This window comes from Silurus meridionalis, chromosome 24 (genome assembly GCF_014805685.1).
Source record: "Silurus meridionalis isolate SWU-2019-XX chromosome 24, ASM1480568v1, whole genome shotgun sequence".
In the NCBI taxonomy this organism is placed as follows: Eukaryota; Metazoa; Chordata; class Actinopteri; order Siluriformes; family Siluridae; genus Silurus; species Silurus meridionalis.
In genome coordinates, this window is record NC_060907.1 from 10,088,882 (window position 1) to 10,106,718 (window position 17,837).

The 17,837-nt window shown below is 38.2% G+C and overlaps 1 protein-coding gene and 1 long non-coding RNA gene across 2 annotated transcripts in view; both read left to right on the forward strand.

Moving 5' to 3' along the window:
* The window catches only part of LOC124378507, a 97,910-nt gene extending 83,164 nt beyond the window's left edge, over positions 1-14,746 (forward strand). Inside the window, exon 2 of the long non-coding RNA XR_006924260.1 lies at positions 14,311-14,746. This is a non-coding gene — a long non-coding RNA (uncharacterized LOC124378507). The remainder of the gene's footprint in view (positions 1-14,310) is intronic.
* Positions 14,747-15,327: 581 nt separating this feature from the next.
* Positions 15,328-17,440, forward strand: sox1b (SRY-box transcription factor 1b). Its single transcript, XM_046838201.1, has one exon. The coding sequence runs from the start codon at positions 15,723-15,725 to the stop codon at positions 16,752-16,754; it is 1,032 nt and encodes a 343-aa protein (XP_046694157.1). The 5' UTR covers positions 15,328-15,722; the 3' UTR covers positions 16,755-17,440.
* The last annotated feature ends 397 nt before the right edge of the window (positions 17,441-17,837 follow it).

A 17,837-nucleotide genomic window follows, 5' to 3' on the forward strand; every position in this document is an offset into this window, starting at 1 on the left:
AATTTAAGACTCGTAACTCCAGCCACTTTTCAAGATTTTTACCTGTAACACTGAATAACATTATCCCAATAACATTTGGGGCAAATTCTGTAACAGGCTCCATGATACCCTGAGATGATACAGAATATCCATTAATGATTGATCCCCAGTGTAAAAAGTACTGCTCATGTAACCATTTACATGAGCAAACATAAAAAAATAAATAAATAAATAAAAAAAGTTTCATAGAAAGTAAGCTTGAAGAATTTAAGTAATTTTTCTATCTGTTCATAATCATGTTTGATTTGTTATGCCACTGCCATTTCTGCAGGCTAACTGTAGCTATGCTGTAAATTCCTTCATTGTCCTATTATTGATTTTAGTCACTGGAGAGTTATATTCATCATAATACAGAAAAATAATTGTATATGAAAACAAAAAGTGTAAAAGGTAAACCCAGCTTTTGTTTTAGCTAGAAATGTATATCTTTATTTGCCCAGACAATGCAGCATTATTAGAAACCAACAACAGTTATAATTTATTGCAAGTAAAAGATCACTGAAGTAAGTTTATATATTTAGCTAACTTTGTAGCCTACATGCTAGCTAAAACAGCAGCTCACAATACTTCTGCAAACGCTAGTTCTTGCTTTAACTCTTTATTTTCCTATTTAGCATATTTGACATTATACAAAATGTTTCTTTTTTTCTTTCTTTATTTGTTTGTTTGTTTCTTTGCATGTACCATTATAAAATTATAAATGAGCCAAAAGTTTATTAGCTAAAAAAAACGAATTACTCTTCAAATTACACAATGTCAAAAGTGTTGCATGTAGCTATGTATGCTAATTCAGTTAATATGGAGAAGAGCCAACATTTTTCCAACGCAAAAGAAAGCATCTGGACCATGTGTAAATCTGGATGGATTAAATGACTATTACAGAGTGAGTACAAAAACAGTTGCCTGCAAAAAGTTAGTCTGCATTTTGTCTCAGGTCCTAATGAACCTGTCCAAATAAAGATTATGAATGCTTGTTTTTTTGTTAAGTAGTAGTACATAGGCTTGAAATTCTGACACAACATATCTGACAAACACTTTTATATTATAAGCATAATTATTTTTAGGGCTTTGCCGAGATGTTTCCCATTTGAGGTTAATGTGCCCTGTATTTCTGCATGTTTCTGAGCTGAGCTGTCCCTTCTGTTGCATGCTGGGTGGCTCTCCTGCTTTGCTGTGACAGCACTGTGTCACATAGCCTTGTTTTTTTGTCCTCATTGTATGCTGGACATAGAGCCACTAAAGCCTAATAGAGCCCGGCAAAAAAACTGCATACGTAATCAGAAAAACATCGTAGGTTTTCTTTGATGACTGGCTTTCCATCAGGTGGTGTTGTTGCTGGTTCAGGGTTTTTACAGCCATATGATAATGGTGATTGTGTGTATGATAATAATATGATATGATAATGGTACTTTTTCATTTACCACAAAAAGCTCAAACCTGTGGCAAGAAAATGTAGGAAAAATCTTATGAATTAATTTTTAATGTCTATTATTATTTTAAATGTATTTATTTATTCATTTATTTATTTGTCTGCATCTAACATTAGCTGACAGTAAAAATGCTAGAAAACAAATCATGTCGAATTGCACTCTTTTCATTTTGTAAACTGCCTCATTGGTTAAAGTGTTATTAATAGTACATTGTACAAGTTAGTTTCACTGTGGCTTCTTCAAACCAAAAATAGTAATGTTTGTTTTTTATTTTACACAATACAATATAAAAACATAACTAATTACACTGTTGTTGCTGCAGTACCAACTTAGTATGCTCGCTTTTTCTCTCTCTACAGAGTTGTAGTTTAATATTATTTAAAGATTGTGGCCTATTTGTTATAGCGTGAGGACTTTGATGAGATTTTTTACTGTAAGTTATCTGCTGAAGGGAAATGGAACAAAGTTCATTGGTTTCAAATTAGTGACTGATGATAATGACTTGTGTATTAGTCCTGCTAGTGTGATTTTATTGCATTTTTTAAACATGATATGCCCTGGGCATCTTCTGGCTCTTGGTTGTGATAAAAAAAAAATACATAAAATGACTTGGGAGTTTGTGTAAATATGTACAAAACTCTTGTATAATCGGTTTTGACTGACATTCTCAGCAGACAGACTTTTGATGTCTGAGCCTGGCTCTATTATGTGGTATAATGATATGTCTGCTTCTCCCTGTGCATTGGACTTGTTTGTTTAGGAGGATGCAATAGTGGCTGCTGCTGCTCTCTCTGTGTGCGTGCATGTGTGTGTGTGTGTGTGTGTGTGTGTGTGTGTGTGTGTGTAATGGTTGCCCATAGGGAATATAATCTTGTGCAAACACTGAGCATGTCTCCCAGGTGGAGTCTGTGTATGAATGGGACACACAGCAGTCTTGTAGAGCTGTGTGTTTGTGTGTGATTGGAGTTGCTTGAATAGACCAAACTCAGTCTGGGAAAACATTCTCTACAAGAGGAACGGTGAATAAAAATGAAGCATGTATATGGAGAATATTCGAGTCTGTTCGCATGAACAACAGTTTATTTGTTCAATTTAAATTCGCTATTGAAGGTCCAATTTTGGCCTGAAGTGAAGAAACAAAATGGTGCTCTCTAATCTATCACGATCCTTACTTCTCTTTCGTTTTTTGAAACCACACTCTTATTGGTTTTAATACTCTGACCGGGCCTCCCAGTCTGACGCTGGTGTGATCACAGAGGGCTGGGCCACGGTCAGGCAAAACCAACATGTGCTCACTCTCCAAAAACACCCATCCAGATGAGAATAAAGCACGGCTATTTTTTTTATCCTCTCACCCAGTCCAGGCCTGTTCTCCACTGCCTTTTTGTTTACACTGTCCCTCACAATGAGCACCCATCGTCCCCCTCCGATGCGCCTTTTATCAAAGCGTTTCGTGGGCTTGAATGTACAGCAGCAGTTGGCCCTGTGTGAATAAGCCCCGGTGAAAATTGCCAAGACCCTGCTTACATTGTTCACTGTCATTTCCCACCACAATAGATATCACACTTTGGATGTAATTTAAAAAAAAAAAAAGAAATAGGGGAGGCGGGAGGTACTGGGTGAATCAAAATAGCAAAATAGTCATAGCTTTTAGCTTTTGTTTCTCTGGGCTCACTCTTTTCTTTTTTTCTCGCTTGCCTCACATTCTCTTTTCTTTTGTTGATCAATGCTGCCTCGCATTCTCTCCGTCTCTCTCTCACCTCATTTTTTTTCCACCTCCAGCTTTTCATTCAGTGAGTTTGCTATTATAGGGGAAAATTAAATAAACCACTCCATTGCCTAAAGAGACTGGGGTCTGGGCGGGATCATCTTAGAGCTCCGGAGTGAACGAGTAAGGATACATCTTTACACATGGAACTTCATCGATCCTGTGCGGCTTGGAACGCTGGTGTGGATCGGAGGCAAAGCTGAAGACGAGGAAGGTGTAAAGAGGTGTGTGTATTGGAGGAGCTGAGAGAGGCAGAAAAGAGAGAGCCATCATCATCCTCTGGAGAGGGAAGCAAATGAACGAAAGATCTCTAACCTTCTACTTTTCCTCTTTCTCTCTCTCTCTCTCTCTCTCTCTCTCTCTCTCTCTTTTTCTCTCTCCTGTTCAGCCCCACCTCCAGAAGCACAGGGGTCTTGAAGTTTTTCTAAGGTGGGTCGCAGAACAGGGAGCTAGTCAGAGAGACCTGAAGACCTCTTCTAAGTAGGGAATGTTGTTTGTTCGAAGGAGGATGACGTATCAGAAGGTTCAAGAAATGCCAAGGGGGTGGGGAGGAAGAAGGCGGCCATCACAGTAGAGAAATCCTATTAGCGACGTGACTGAATGCAAAGGGTCCTGAGAGAGCAGAATTAAATAATTAGTTCGTATTGATGTTGGCCTTTCGGATTCATTTGCTTGTTATATGACTATTATTTTATCCAATTTGGTTTCCATTTACACAATTTCATCGCTCAATATCAGCATGTCTCATTTATGTATTTTGTTATGTGTATGCATTTTTATTTTTAATAGCAGTGTATAAACGCTTGTGACTTTTGGCTTTAGTTTTGGTGTTTTTGTTTTATGTTTCAAATCGAAATCGTAAGGCAACATGACTATGAAGATAGAGATCTCCAAGATCTTAGTAAAAAAAAAAATGCTTGTTTTGGGTATTTAAATGTCAGCCAGATTTTCAGTTAGATTGTTTGGAAATGCGTCTCATCTTTTTATACTCATGTTTGAGGGGTCTAAATTTCAAGAGTTAAATATAAGTAGTTTTCATTTATACTTTGCATCATATCAGTTATTTTCATTTTGTAAATGAATGAATTTTTTTTTACATAATTCGCATGACTGCAGAAAGAATTGAAAAAGTTTGAAGGTAACTCCATCAACTCTTACATCATAATTGGCATTAATTGAATGAAATACAGCTGCATTGCTTGATTGTTCAAAGTGTATAGCCTTATAAGAAAGTCTGAACCAGTTGGTCATTCTCTAATACCTTCCATCTTTTCATTCCTGTTTACTACTTTCTTTCCCTCCTTTTTCTGGTGTGTGGTGAAAAGCGTTCTAACAGCCAGCTGAGGTACCTCATTCAAGCATTAATGAGGGATGAAAATGGGCAAAAGCTGTGTGTGTTTGTGTGTGTGTGTGTCTGTGTGTGTGTGTATGTGTGTGTGTGTGTGTGTGTGTGAAGCGGCTAAAAAGGAAAGGCCAGGTATGGTGGGCTAAGACTTTGAACGCAGCTGGTTGTCAGTCTGAAAAGGAAATAAACTGGATGACCTCATTTATGGCGCTTGGAGACTGGAGGAAGAAGAGCAAGGGTTTGAAGGAGGGCCACCCAGCTGAGAGGCCTCACTCTCAACTGCCGGCAAGCTCCCCTTCTCCATTGCCCTTTATCCTCAAAAGGAAAAGAGTAGGGGCCTGGGGTGTTCTCCTGGTGGAGGAGAGAAGAGGAGAGTGAGGGAGGAGAGAGGGAGGAGAAAGTGGAGTATGTCATTGATGGCTAATGTGGCCCCAGGGAGAGTGAGAGTGAGTGAGAAAGAGAGAGCGCTGAGGTCATCATGAGTCAGTGTGGCTTGACTTTGGGGGCTAAAAAGCGTTTCATATGTGTTGTTAGCATGTCAGCGCTAATTTGCAGCGCTGTCAGAACAGGGCAAAAACAAGATTAGCGGCTTTACGCACCACAAACAGACAGACTTCACATTGCCGCTGGCCATATGGCATTTGACAGCCAGCTCTTTTCCTTTCTTGTTCACATTGCTTTTATTTCTTTAATGCTGAGTTAATGAATAAATGGAAATGGACAAAAGGAAATGATTTAGAAATTTAGGTAAAAAGAAATTACATAACAGATCACATGACAACCTTTATTGTTATAATCAGCTGTGGCTTGTAACTATATACAGTATGTTTGGTGGTACAGGATGGCAATTCTACTGTAGTAGGCAATCACAAATTACAGTAATCCAGACTAGAAGCTTGTTTTTAGGGGGTTTATCATATGTTTGTTCAACTATATTTGACATTGCAGGTGTATTTGGAAATATTTTCACTATAATAACTCATTTTCTTTCCCAATCTTTGAGATATATTTGCATTGGAACTGGTTCTATACCTCATAGATATACTTTCGCTTTATTTTTGGCCATTTATTACATTTAGTTTAGATTATCTGCTACAAAACAAATTTTGAAAGCAAAATATAAATTTCAAATCTAGCCTAATTTAATCTAAATGCTGAACACTGATAAATCTGATCTCTGAGCATGGGGCTGTGTAATTCCTGTCTCTATGGGCCTTTATTAGGCAGTGTTGCAGTTAGAATATTTTACAATAGAATATCATCTTATGGCTTTCAGGATTTTTAATCACTTGTCACTTAAAAAGGTTATTAGTGAAAAATAGAAGCAATAAAAAATAATTAAAATGTGAGTTGTGATTTAGGTCTTTATTAACATGTGTATCAACATTTGTTGAAAGGTTGATATATCTACCCAAACTGACTATTTACTACTACTTATTAAGGGTTTTCTCCAATCCACCCCAACCAACCATCTCAGCAATAATCCCATAGCAACCCTCTTTAAAGATTCTTCAACATTAAACACCTTAAATGTCATTTACAATGTAGCCCCCACCCCCCACCCCCTTTGAAATACTTATGAATGCACCACGCCTATAGCACCAGGGCTAGCATCTTTTTTAATTTAATTAGCCCAGCTGAACTGGCAGCTTTCGCTGTTGCTGGCCGTTATTGCCGCTGCGCTTCATTCTGGTGCTGCACACACAATTACTGATTGCTTTCAGATAGCAGAGAAATATGATTAGGGTTTTTGGTGGCAGGGATCAGAAGGGCTGGGTGGCTAAGAAGCCTTATTACTTTCATTTGAAATCAGTAGATAAATATGAAACTTTCATAGGAGGTGTAATGAGATTATGGTTATTTGGACGAGGGCGGCCGACTCTTGTAGACGGATTATGAGGATTATAAGATTATAAACGATGATAGTCAAGAAGTCGAGAGCTGCTGATCTGTGAAGAGCTGGTGTTGGGAGAAGAGGTGAAAAAAAGTTACTCCAGATCAGATTTAGTTATGGCTGTATGGTTAAATAAATTTATGAAGATATGCATTTTTTTTTAATAAGCAACTAACCTGACTGTGTAGTGACAACAGTTACACTTTAATGCTTGGTAGCCATTTTGATTAATATTAATAAACAAGATATATTAATTCTCTCGGTGGAGCAATGGCATCATATTTATTCCTTGTGAATCACAGAAACACTTCTGTTTCCTAGGAATCTGTGGGTTCATGTACGTGGTAAGAGGATGTGCTTTATAACAGGCTAAGCAGCAATTCAAATTTTAAAACTACAAGAGTATTAGGGAGATCAGACTCTGATGTTGGGTACGAAGACAAAGCACACAGTTGGTGATTGATTTAATCTTAAACGTGTTCAGTGTGGTTTTTGTCAGTTGTTGTAAAGGAAATCTGCAAAAATCATACTACAATGTGCAATGGCATCTTGAACAATTGTGCGCTTCCATACTGCTGTAATGGTCACACATTCACATACATTTATTGACATAGTATTGTTCAATCTATTTAAACATTCTATTCTATTTCATATGCCATGCCAATGAAAGTCTTTTAAAGCTTTTTCCACTCTCTATTAGCTGCTTTAATTTATATCAAGAAAAATTATTGGATAAACCACAACAGAGGCTCTTTTACAAAACCTGAGATGGCTCATGGGCAGAAATCTAGAGTTGCTGAACTACAGCCAGTTTTGATAGAATGATTAGATCTGCTCATTTAGAGCCACTGAAGTACAACTAGTTAACAACCTGTGGCTGGGGACTAAATCATCTTGATATAGAGCAACATGGTTCCTGTTCCATCTGTTCACTTCTCATTTATTAAATGGCAAAGAAATGGATGTGAGATTTTTGCTCAGTGGGCCATGTGAAAGAAGGCTTCTGATCACTCCTTTTTTTTTTTTGCTTTCTAACACACACTTAAAGGCACAAGCCGGTAGCCTGATTAACATCTGAATTAGGTTACCAATATGAGCTACAAAGTGGTTGACCAATGATCCCTTTTTTTTCTCATACTACATAATAACTATTGTGCAAAGGATTTACTGCAAAAGGCTGTTTTTTTTTTTCTTTTTAGACCATCTTCTGTCCCAGGGTTACTAGACCCTTACATTAAGACCTGAGCTAGGGCCTATGCCTTGTCTAATGCTCATTAGAGCCAAAGTCCATTAGCCTCCTAATGTGTGACACAGGGACTAATTATAGATGTGTTTCCAGGAGGCAGATGTAGTTGAATACAATAAGGCTGTTGGGACCATTAACATTGCTGTTCTTAGTAAGTGGTCATACAAGCTGCCAAAATCCCATCCTGCTCATTAGCTATCATTCAGAAATGGTGTAATGATTAACTGACAAAGGAAACAATTTTATTTATCTGTTATATGTTGATATTTGGGGGGTCTGAAGAGGCGGCTCTCTTGTTTTAGACAAAGAGAGACGTCTTTATAACATATGGTGATCAGATTTCTTAGTAAAAGCATTAGATGAAAAGCATACACTCTAAACGCACATCATGCTAGTCCAATAGTTGATTAAAATAAGCGTTTGGCCATTAATTGAGGTTTTATACACACACCTATATACAGTATTTTGGTGATTATTTGTGTAATGGTAAAGAATTTTGTGACCTGATTTTACTTTTTCCAACAAAACCATAGAAATTCTATTCAGGACTCCATGAATAGATGTAATTCATACATGCAAAAATGTAACCCTAACCTAATTTACCATAATCTAAAAGATAATAATTATTCATGCAAATAAAGAAGTGTGAATTGTAACAATTTACAAATTTACTCTATTAATATTGGAACTTGTAAACCGCAGATTCTTTATGGTATATGGTATGGGATATCACTTGTTGTTAAGAATAAATATATTGATTATATGGTTCTGTACATGTTGGCCATCATGGTAATTAGTGGTGTGTTAATATTTTCATTAATATTATTACATTTGAAACGGAAACATTATTTAGATCTGTGGCACAAACAATAACAGTCCATCAATATCCATAAGGACCTTGTTTGCATCACTTTAGAGAACCATTCCTAGCACCTTTTCTTGAATCTTTATCAGCAAGATAAGATGTGCGACAAGATTTTTTTTTTTTTAATGATAGGAAATGATGACAATGTGTTCGGATTTTTAAATAAATAAATTGGTAAGAATATAAAAAAATATATAGTCTTCTTCCGGACCCCTGCCAATAGTTCTAACCTTAACAATTGTTACAATTTTGCAAGGAGACTATGTTTTTATTGCCTTGGCCAAGACCAAGAGAAACAAATTCAGGTCATAACAACACCTTTTATTGTTGATGAATAAAAAACACATATATTGTGAAAGAAAATAACAATGGAGGCAACTGATGGTGATGGCAAGGTGTAGGAATTTTGACTTTGTTGCTCCAATAATATACCGTGGCATCAACAGGTTGTTTAGCTGTTGCTATGCTCCGAGCTGCATAAAGCATTGAATTCTCTGCTTATTCGTTTATTTTCTCTTGAGCATGTGTTTCACTGCATTTTTATATTTGAAGGTTAAGCTGATCCATTTCCTTGTCTATTCTTCAAAACACTTGCTGTCTCTTCAAATAAAGTTTCTGTCACTCGTAACTTTAAAGTTACGAAAATCTACAAATTTAAAGCATCCTAGAAACCCTCCTGTATACACAATTAAAGATAAGGCATTCTCTCCAATCGGCTCAGTCACCTCGCCCTTCACATCCGTGCTTGCATCAAACATCATGAATGTACTGAAAGACATTGGCTAGGTCACAGCGATGGCAGCCTTGTCAAATCAGGGCTCGTGCAGTAGACCTGACAGCTGCTGTGACAGAAAGCTTACACGAATCGCCTGCGCGAGAGAAAAAATGCCTTTGATAGTGTTAACCCCCCTAGTGCGCTAACGTGTTGTTTCTAGAAGCTTCAGCTGATCCTGTGAAGCTGACCCTGCTGGCAGGTTGGGTAGGAGAGGCCTGTGGGCTTAGAGATTCCCAAGCTAACAGCAGGGATAGGAGCGCAGGCAGGTGGAAACACGCTGCGAACACATCCCTGTGTGTGTGTGTAAGAGCACATGTTTAGTGCATGTTTATCTCTGAGGCCTTTGATCTTCTGATGAGCTGCTAATGCTAATTTGGCTGCAAATAGAAGTGTGTGTGTGTTTGTGTATGCAGTTTATACTTGTGTGGAAGAGGGAAGAGCATGTTTGGTGGATATTTACTGTATATTCAAATTGCTTTAAACTTAATATTTATTTCTATTTATTATTGTGTAGCAAAGTAACAGTCCCCCCACCCATTATATATGATGACGTTATTGCCCTACGCATCTCTTATGCCTGTAATAAAATCGAAGAAACAGAAGATTTAAAAAAACATGTTTAATAGTCTTTTTGTAATCTTAGTTAGGAAAAACATTAAACATTACTGGATATTGATGCTCGAATATACAAGTGATGAGGCATGAATATGTAAAACAACACATGAGGTTTAATAAACAGTACCAACGTGGCACTGAAAAAGATTTTTCATAGAAATTACACTTTAATTTTTTTTTTCAGGTCATTGTGATTTTGTAATTACGTATCTACTATTAAATTATAACACTTGGTTCTATATTTATGTCCATAGTTAGTAACAACATGCATGCAAATTATATGTATCTTGTGCACTTGTGTTTAAGTTCAGCCGTGATTTGAATTTGTTGTCCATCCGTATGTTACACAATGTATTATATACACCTGAGAATTTGTGAGAAATTACAGAAATCTAAATCCCTAAATGTTTTATAATGAAAATAATAGAAAGTTTATCATGAGAGATCACTCAGTATTAGTGGTTCAGGCTGAAATATTTAAAGAATTCTTTTATGCTTGGCCAGTTTGATCTGGATATGGTATAAAAATGCATCTTCATGCAATGGGATTTTAAAAGAGAAACAGCAAAATATATATCTACATATCAAATAATGGCACACTGCATTGTCACTCAAACACAAAGGAAAGCAGTTTTACAGTATAAGTATGGGAATGATTTCTTTCCATACTGTGTGTAAAGTTATTCCATTCTCTGTCTTGATCTTGTCTTGATGGTACCACTAATCTGATTGGATTCACAGTATGTGTGTGGCTTTTTCTATTAAAATTATTGAACTTGTACATGTAATTCTACATGTCGCTGTTTATATCAAGACCACAAAATGAAGAAGAATCTACCGTGCGTAAAATGTTGAGAACTTTTTTCTTCATGTTTCCTGCATGCACATTATCTTGTTCATGAATGGATACAAATCTTTCATTAAGCTCCCCCCCCCCAGTGGTTCACATTAGGCCGCATTAGTAAAAGTTTCCATGCTTATAGTGTGCTGAGGTTCCTGCACTCACGGTGGTGGAGGTGAGAATGGCGCGCGCTTCACTCAGAGTTGTGACACTCCGTTTCCTCTTTTTTGACTGCTGATGTAGATGAGAGTGAGTGTTATCACGCAGCCCGGTCCTCTGAATAACAAGAAAAAGAAATTAAAAACGTATATTGTGGGAAAAAATAACAGTGGAGGCAATTGATGGTGATGGCAAGTTTTTTATTTTGTTGCCTCAATAATCAGAGCATACCGTGGCATCAACAGGTTGTTTAGCTGTTGCTATGCTCCGAGCTGCATAAAGCATACAGTGCATTGAATTCTCTGCTTATTCGTTTATTTTCTGGCGCGCCTTTTATTTTCCTCCTTCCTCTTCCTTCTCCTCCTGGTTTCACGCTTCATTTTCCTCCTGCTCGGTACTCAGCGTGTCGGTGAACGACGTGAAAATGACGCCGAAATTAATCGCGCGACTGGAAAATGGGCGTAAAATGGAAGTTTGGCCCTCGGCGCGCGATCCCTCCCTCTCTCTCTCTCTCTCTCTCTCTCTCTCTCTCTCCCCACGCGCCCAATTACGCTTTAAAACAGTCTGAAGAGCTGCAGCGCGCGCTTTCACACGGTCAACATCTGTCAGGTGCTCGCGCTCCCAGGTTCAAGAGAAAGCACTTCTCTATCCTTGAAGACTCTATAGAGCCTTTACTTGCGTCCCCATCCTGTCCCCTCTCATTTCACTCTCATATCCATCCTGTCTCACTCTCATTACATCTCGCTCTCACTTCATTCCCATGTACAGTACCTCTCATTTCCATCTTTCTTCCGTCTGATCTCACTCGTAACTCTCATCTCCTTCTCACCTCACTCTGATCTCACTTATAACTCTCATCACCATCTTACCGCATTTATAAATAATTCCTATGTAACTTTCATCTCCATCTCACCTCACTCTGATCTCACTCTTAACTCTCATCTCCATGTCACCTCACTCTGATCTCACTCTTAAATCTCATTTCCATCCCACTTCACTCTGATCTCACTCTTAACTCTCATCTGCATCTCACCTCACTCTGATCTTACTCTTAAATCTCATTTCCATCGCACTTCACTCTGATCTCACTCTTAACTATCATCTCCATCTCATTTCACTTTTACCTCATTCCCATGTAACTCTCATCTCCATCTTACTTCACTCTCATCTCATTCTTAACTGTCATCCCCAGCTTACCTCATTTTCATCTCACTTTTACCTCATTTCCATGTACCTCTTATTTTCATCTTACTTCACTCTCATCTCACTTTGAACTCCTTCCTACCTCTCTCCCATCTCACTCTTAATTTCCCTCTCTATCTTATTTTACTCTTACCCCGTTCGCAGATAATCTCCATTTTACCTCACACTTCTCTCACTTTTACCTCATTCCCATGTGAATTTCATCTCCATCTTACTCGTATCTCCATTTTACCTTACTCTCACCTAACTCTTACCTCATTTGCATGTAACTCCTATCCAAATATTGTCTCACTATCATCCCCATTCCATCTCACCCTATCATCCCTAATCTGAATCTTGTCTCATTCTCATCTCACTTTCATCTCACTTTCATTTAACTTTCATCTCATTCATCTAAACTTAATATCACTTTCTTTCCACTTTCGAGTCTGTACCACCTCAATTTTATCTCTCTCATCCTACTCTTAGTCTCTTCTTATTTTGTCTCACTGCCATCTCACACACATCTCACTTCGGTCTCATTGTACCTAACTGTGAGTTGGGTGTAGCATTAACTAAAAATTTAAATACAACAACAATTATAATAACAAAAGTATTAGTATTAGTATACGTAGTAGTAATATTAGTAGTAATAGAACAAAATTGTTACTGTTAAATATGCACAAATAACTTTATATTGCAACCAATTATAATGACTGATAAAGCTTTTACGGTCAATAGCCTGTTTCAAATAAACAATATAATGTTATTTAATTCCACTTTAATTAGAGCTACAAAGAAACATGTGATACAGAGTCACTTGCAAATGTACATAATCTCGACTGAAGGAAATGAGAGGTACACTGCATGGGATTTACTCTGAATATCTGATTGAAGACAATAGCCGTGTAGTCGCCTTTGTTTCTGTTTGTTGTTTACTTGCACTACCACACACATTGTTTATTATCGTATTTTATTAGCTCTACTGGCCAGCTGGAATACTGTGAGCATTGTGTTAAATGAATAGTGCAATTCCACAAATAACGTCTAATTGCATAATGGCTATGTCTATTCTTCTTGCAGTGATGAGTGTGATGATTAACTTGTTAACTGGGTTTCACTATTATATATACAGTATATATATATATATATATATATATATATATATATATATATATATATATATATATATATATATATATATGCATGCTCAACTAACATTTAATTGAGACATATGAGATATTCTTAACGATTTTGGTCCTCAGCTCTAAGATCTCTCTACACACACGTGTAATTATGTATATATTGGGTTATTATAAAAATTAAAAATAAAAAACAACAACACCATATAATTAACTCACAAACAAACAAATCGAGCATGCGTTTTCTCATATTCCTTGTACCAATTACATTTATTATTTTAGGCGTCTCTTTAGATCTCAAGATTTTATCATCTCAGTTTTAATCTCAGTAATATTCACTATTAAACTGACTCTGTACTAATGTGGGCGAGATTGAAACAATACCATATAATAAATTATTTGAATGAAATAAGCTCTTAATAAATAAAAAAGCAAACACCGTCAAAAACAAAAATGTTATATTGTTTTTTTTAAATGTGCATCTCTAACAACAAAACCATGTTTTGTCGCAATAAATAAATAAATAAATAATCAGTCGAATAAATGAATGATTTTATTTTGCCTATATACGAGAGTTCTCATAGAGCTTTGATACTCGAGAAACAAATCGGCACTACAACATCAATGAATCGGATTCAAATATAACTGTATTTTATTTATTGAAATAAATACAAGATGGATATTTTTTGGAGTAGTCGCTCTCCCACATGGCTAAAAGGTGTTCAACTGCATTAAGAATGGCACGAGTTTGATGTACTTTTTATTTCAACCAATTTAGTGGAAAGCATTTTCATTTTACCCAATTTATTTCATCTAAAACAGAGACCGCGTCCTTCATCATCAGCGATCTGTGCGTTCATTATAGGCATATTGACTGTGCTGTTTAGCTTAAGGACATAAAAAGGGCATTTTATACATTTATTTATCAAATGATTTCCGATGCAGTAGTTAATACAACACACACTTGTTATTATCATGAGGGTAATATGAGGGTTTTTTCTATTTTCAGTTGCAGAAAACCCTTCTTTCAGCTTCCATCATGCCCTAAAGCCACTTGTGGACAAAGTGGTCTGATGTGGCACGTGTGCTGGGCGTCAGTCACCTGTTCCTTAGCAACTGACACAACAGGGAAGCACCTGTGGCACCAATTTACTGAAAAGAGTCTTTCACGGGTTTTAAAGCAGCTCGAAACAAAAGCTGCGAGCTGTGTGAGAAACCCCGAAGCTGTGCGAGCACATATCTGATCACATGCAGTGTCAAAAACCGACAAATACCCCGAAATAGCCATGGATATTTGCTTATGCACGTTTTATTTTTGGATGGTGACCTTTGGGTTTAGATGATGGAAAACAAGTTCTACTATAATAACGTTGCATGTAGCCTACAATTTTAATAGAATTTATGTATTGTATTTTTTTTTATTAAATAAACAAATCCTGACTATTTATTTTGTGTTTTGTGTTTCATACAGACAAATGTTTGCTTTATAACTCACTGATACCTTCTGTAGCTCCTGGAGATGTTTAATCATCAATTGAGAATTGTTTTCTTATTTAAGTTATCTTGTATCATAATGACATAACTCTCAGTTTAGTAAGAAAACTCACTTTAGATAAAAAAATAAAATAAAAAATCATCGCCAAAATAACACGCTTTCAGCAACAATAATTTACATAAACATTTAATGTTAAATAACATTCTACAGTGTTGCATTAACTTTTATTAATTTTTATTTACCCCCTTTTCCATTTTATATATAATTTATTTGGTGAATCACGTGTAAAATCACAGAAAATATTTGTATACTGACACTGAGGATTTAATTTTTATCTCAAACTACTGATTAATTACATGCTAGTGAATAGTAAGGAGACATTGCAAAGCATATCCGGCATCGCTTCTTGTGTCTCAAGAGAGATGGAGTGTATGTTGTTGTTTTTTTTGGCTATTATTTCTTTATCAATTGAAATATGATTTGTCCTGCACGCGCACGGCGGTGTGGAACACTGTTTACCTCCAGAGCGCCGAGGAGTGGAAGCTGAGCTCGGGTCACGTGACCGCGCGCCATGCAAATCGGTCCCCATCTCGGCGCTGATTGGTCGCCCGGCTCTCATTTAGCGGCTGTCAAAGCGCATCACATGGTCGCTCTGCTACTAACTTTTCTTCCGCTTCTCCCAAAACTAGCGTGCAGGCTTCCCACTCTCACCGCCGGATGAGAAACCCCAAAAGCTAAACAGAAAAAGGTAAAGTAAGTAGCGCCTTTGTGTCGTTTGGGATTGTACACCTGTTTCCTTGCTCGGGTGGGATCCATTGGTTTTACGCGTCCAGCGTGTCCAGAGGAAGGACAGGTCAGAGACGCCGCTGCTTGGCTCCGAAAGAGTGAATGTTTCTCGCGTGCTAGGATCGAAAGAAGCCAGGTGAATGTATAGCATGATGATGGAGACGGACTTGCATTCCCCGGTACCCCAAACGAACACGAGTGCGGGGCACACGGGCCAAAACGCTGCGGGGAAACTCAGCCAGGAGCGCGTCAAGCGCCCTATGAACGCCTTCATGGTGTGGTCCCGCGGGCAGCGGCGCAAGATGGCACAGGAGAACCCCAAAATGCACAACTCGGAGATCAGCAAGAGGCTCGGGGCCGAGTGGAAGGTCATGTCCGAGGCGGAGAAGCGGCCTTTTATCGACGAGGCGAAGCGCTTGCGCGCAATGCACATGAAGGAGCACCCGGATTACAAGTACCGGCCACGCAGGAAGACCAAGACGCTTCTGAAAAAGGACAAGTACTCCCTGGCCGGCGGGCTGCTCGCAAGTTCTGCCGGTGGTGGTGGGGTGACACTGGGTATGAGCACGGCGCAGAGGTTAGACAGTCCTGCGGGTCACGGCGGCGGCGCAGGCGCGGCGAGTTACGCGCACGTGAACGGCTGGGCAAACGGCGCGTACACAGCTGCCGCCGCCGCAGCCATGATGCAGGAGGCTCAGTTAGCTTACGGGCAGCATGCAAGCGCCGGGGCCGCACACCATCACGCACACCACCCGCATCACCACGGACACCACCACCCGCACCATCAGCATACCGCCGGCGCGCAGTCCGTGCACCGCTACGACATGAGCGCGTTGCAGTACAGCCCCATGTCGAACTCGCCGAGCTACGTGAGCGCCTCGCCGTCGACCTACGCCGCGATGCCGTACACGCAGCACCAGGGCTCCGTCTCGGCGGCGGGGGGCGTCGGCGCGCTCGGGTCGCTCGTGAAGCCCGAGCCCAGCGCCAGCCCTCCACTCGGCGCCGCGTCCCGCGCGCCCTGTCCCGGCGACCTGCGCGAGATGATCAGCATGTACTTACCGGGGGCGGAGGCTGGAGACGCGGCTGTGCAGAGCAGACTGCATGCGCTGCCGCAGCACTACCAGAGCACCGCAGCTGCTATTAACGGAACCGTCCCGCTGACGCACATTTAAAAAAAAAAGAGCAGCAAAATCATAAAAAAACTGAACCACATATATTCACAAACAAGTAACCAAATATTTACCTCTTTCTAGACTATAAATACCTGCTTTTTTTGTACAGAATGTTTTCTTGTAAATTTAAAGTTGATTATTATTTAAGCTTTGGTTCATTGCTACTGTCATAACAACAGAAATCCAGATCTCCGATTTGCCTACGGTACAGATCATAGCTTTATGACAAGCAAAACGGAGAACCGCTTTCTTTACACACTCTAGGAAATCATGTGGAAACTGAAAAGTTTAAAATGTTTTTAATGATCGTTATCTGTGAAAGTTTTCATTCATAGGAATCACCAGTGAAACAAAATCAGAGTGAAAACGCTTAATGCATTTTAAAGGTTATTTTATTTGTCCCAAATCTGCAATTGTTTGGTTTGTAAACACGTGACTGAGCCTGTGTATTTAATCTATTCTATTTTGTTCGGGGGGGCAGTTGTATTTTTCATTCTTGTAAATTGTGCACAAATGATAGAGGGAAAAAGTGATAGGTCTGAACAAACTGTAAATAGTGCGTTGATTATTTTTTTTTCCACTTTATTATTATTATTATTATTATTATTATTATTATTATTATTGCAAATAGAAAAGCTTTTTTTGCGTTGGGATGAAACGAATAAATTTCTCAGCTGTTGCTCTTATTTGGTGTTAATTTGGTCTTTGTATCGAATATCTATATAAAAACCCCGCTGTGAGTCCAAGACAAGATATATATTGTGAAATATGTTCAGTCTACTATAGGCTATAACATACATTATTATTATTATTATTATTATTATTATTATTATTATTATTATTGCTGTTATAAATATTAAATTGAGTGTTACATTATTTTCTTAATAGAGTAGGCTACACATCAAATCCATTTTTTCCTAACAATGAATGATTTATTCCATGTCACCTGGCATACTAAAGCTATCAAATTACCCATACTGTATTATACCAAAAAAAAAAAAGAAAAGAAAAGAAAAAAGTAAAAAGATTTTAATACTAATTTTCTTGCCAATTTTAATTTCAATATAAATATAATGTAGTAAT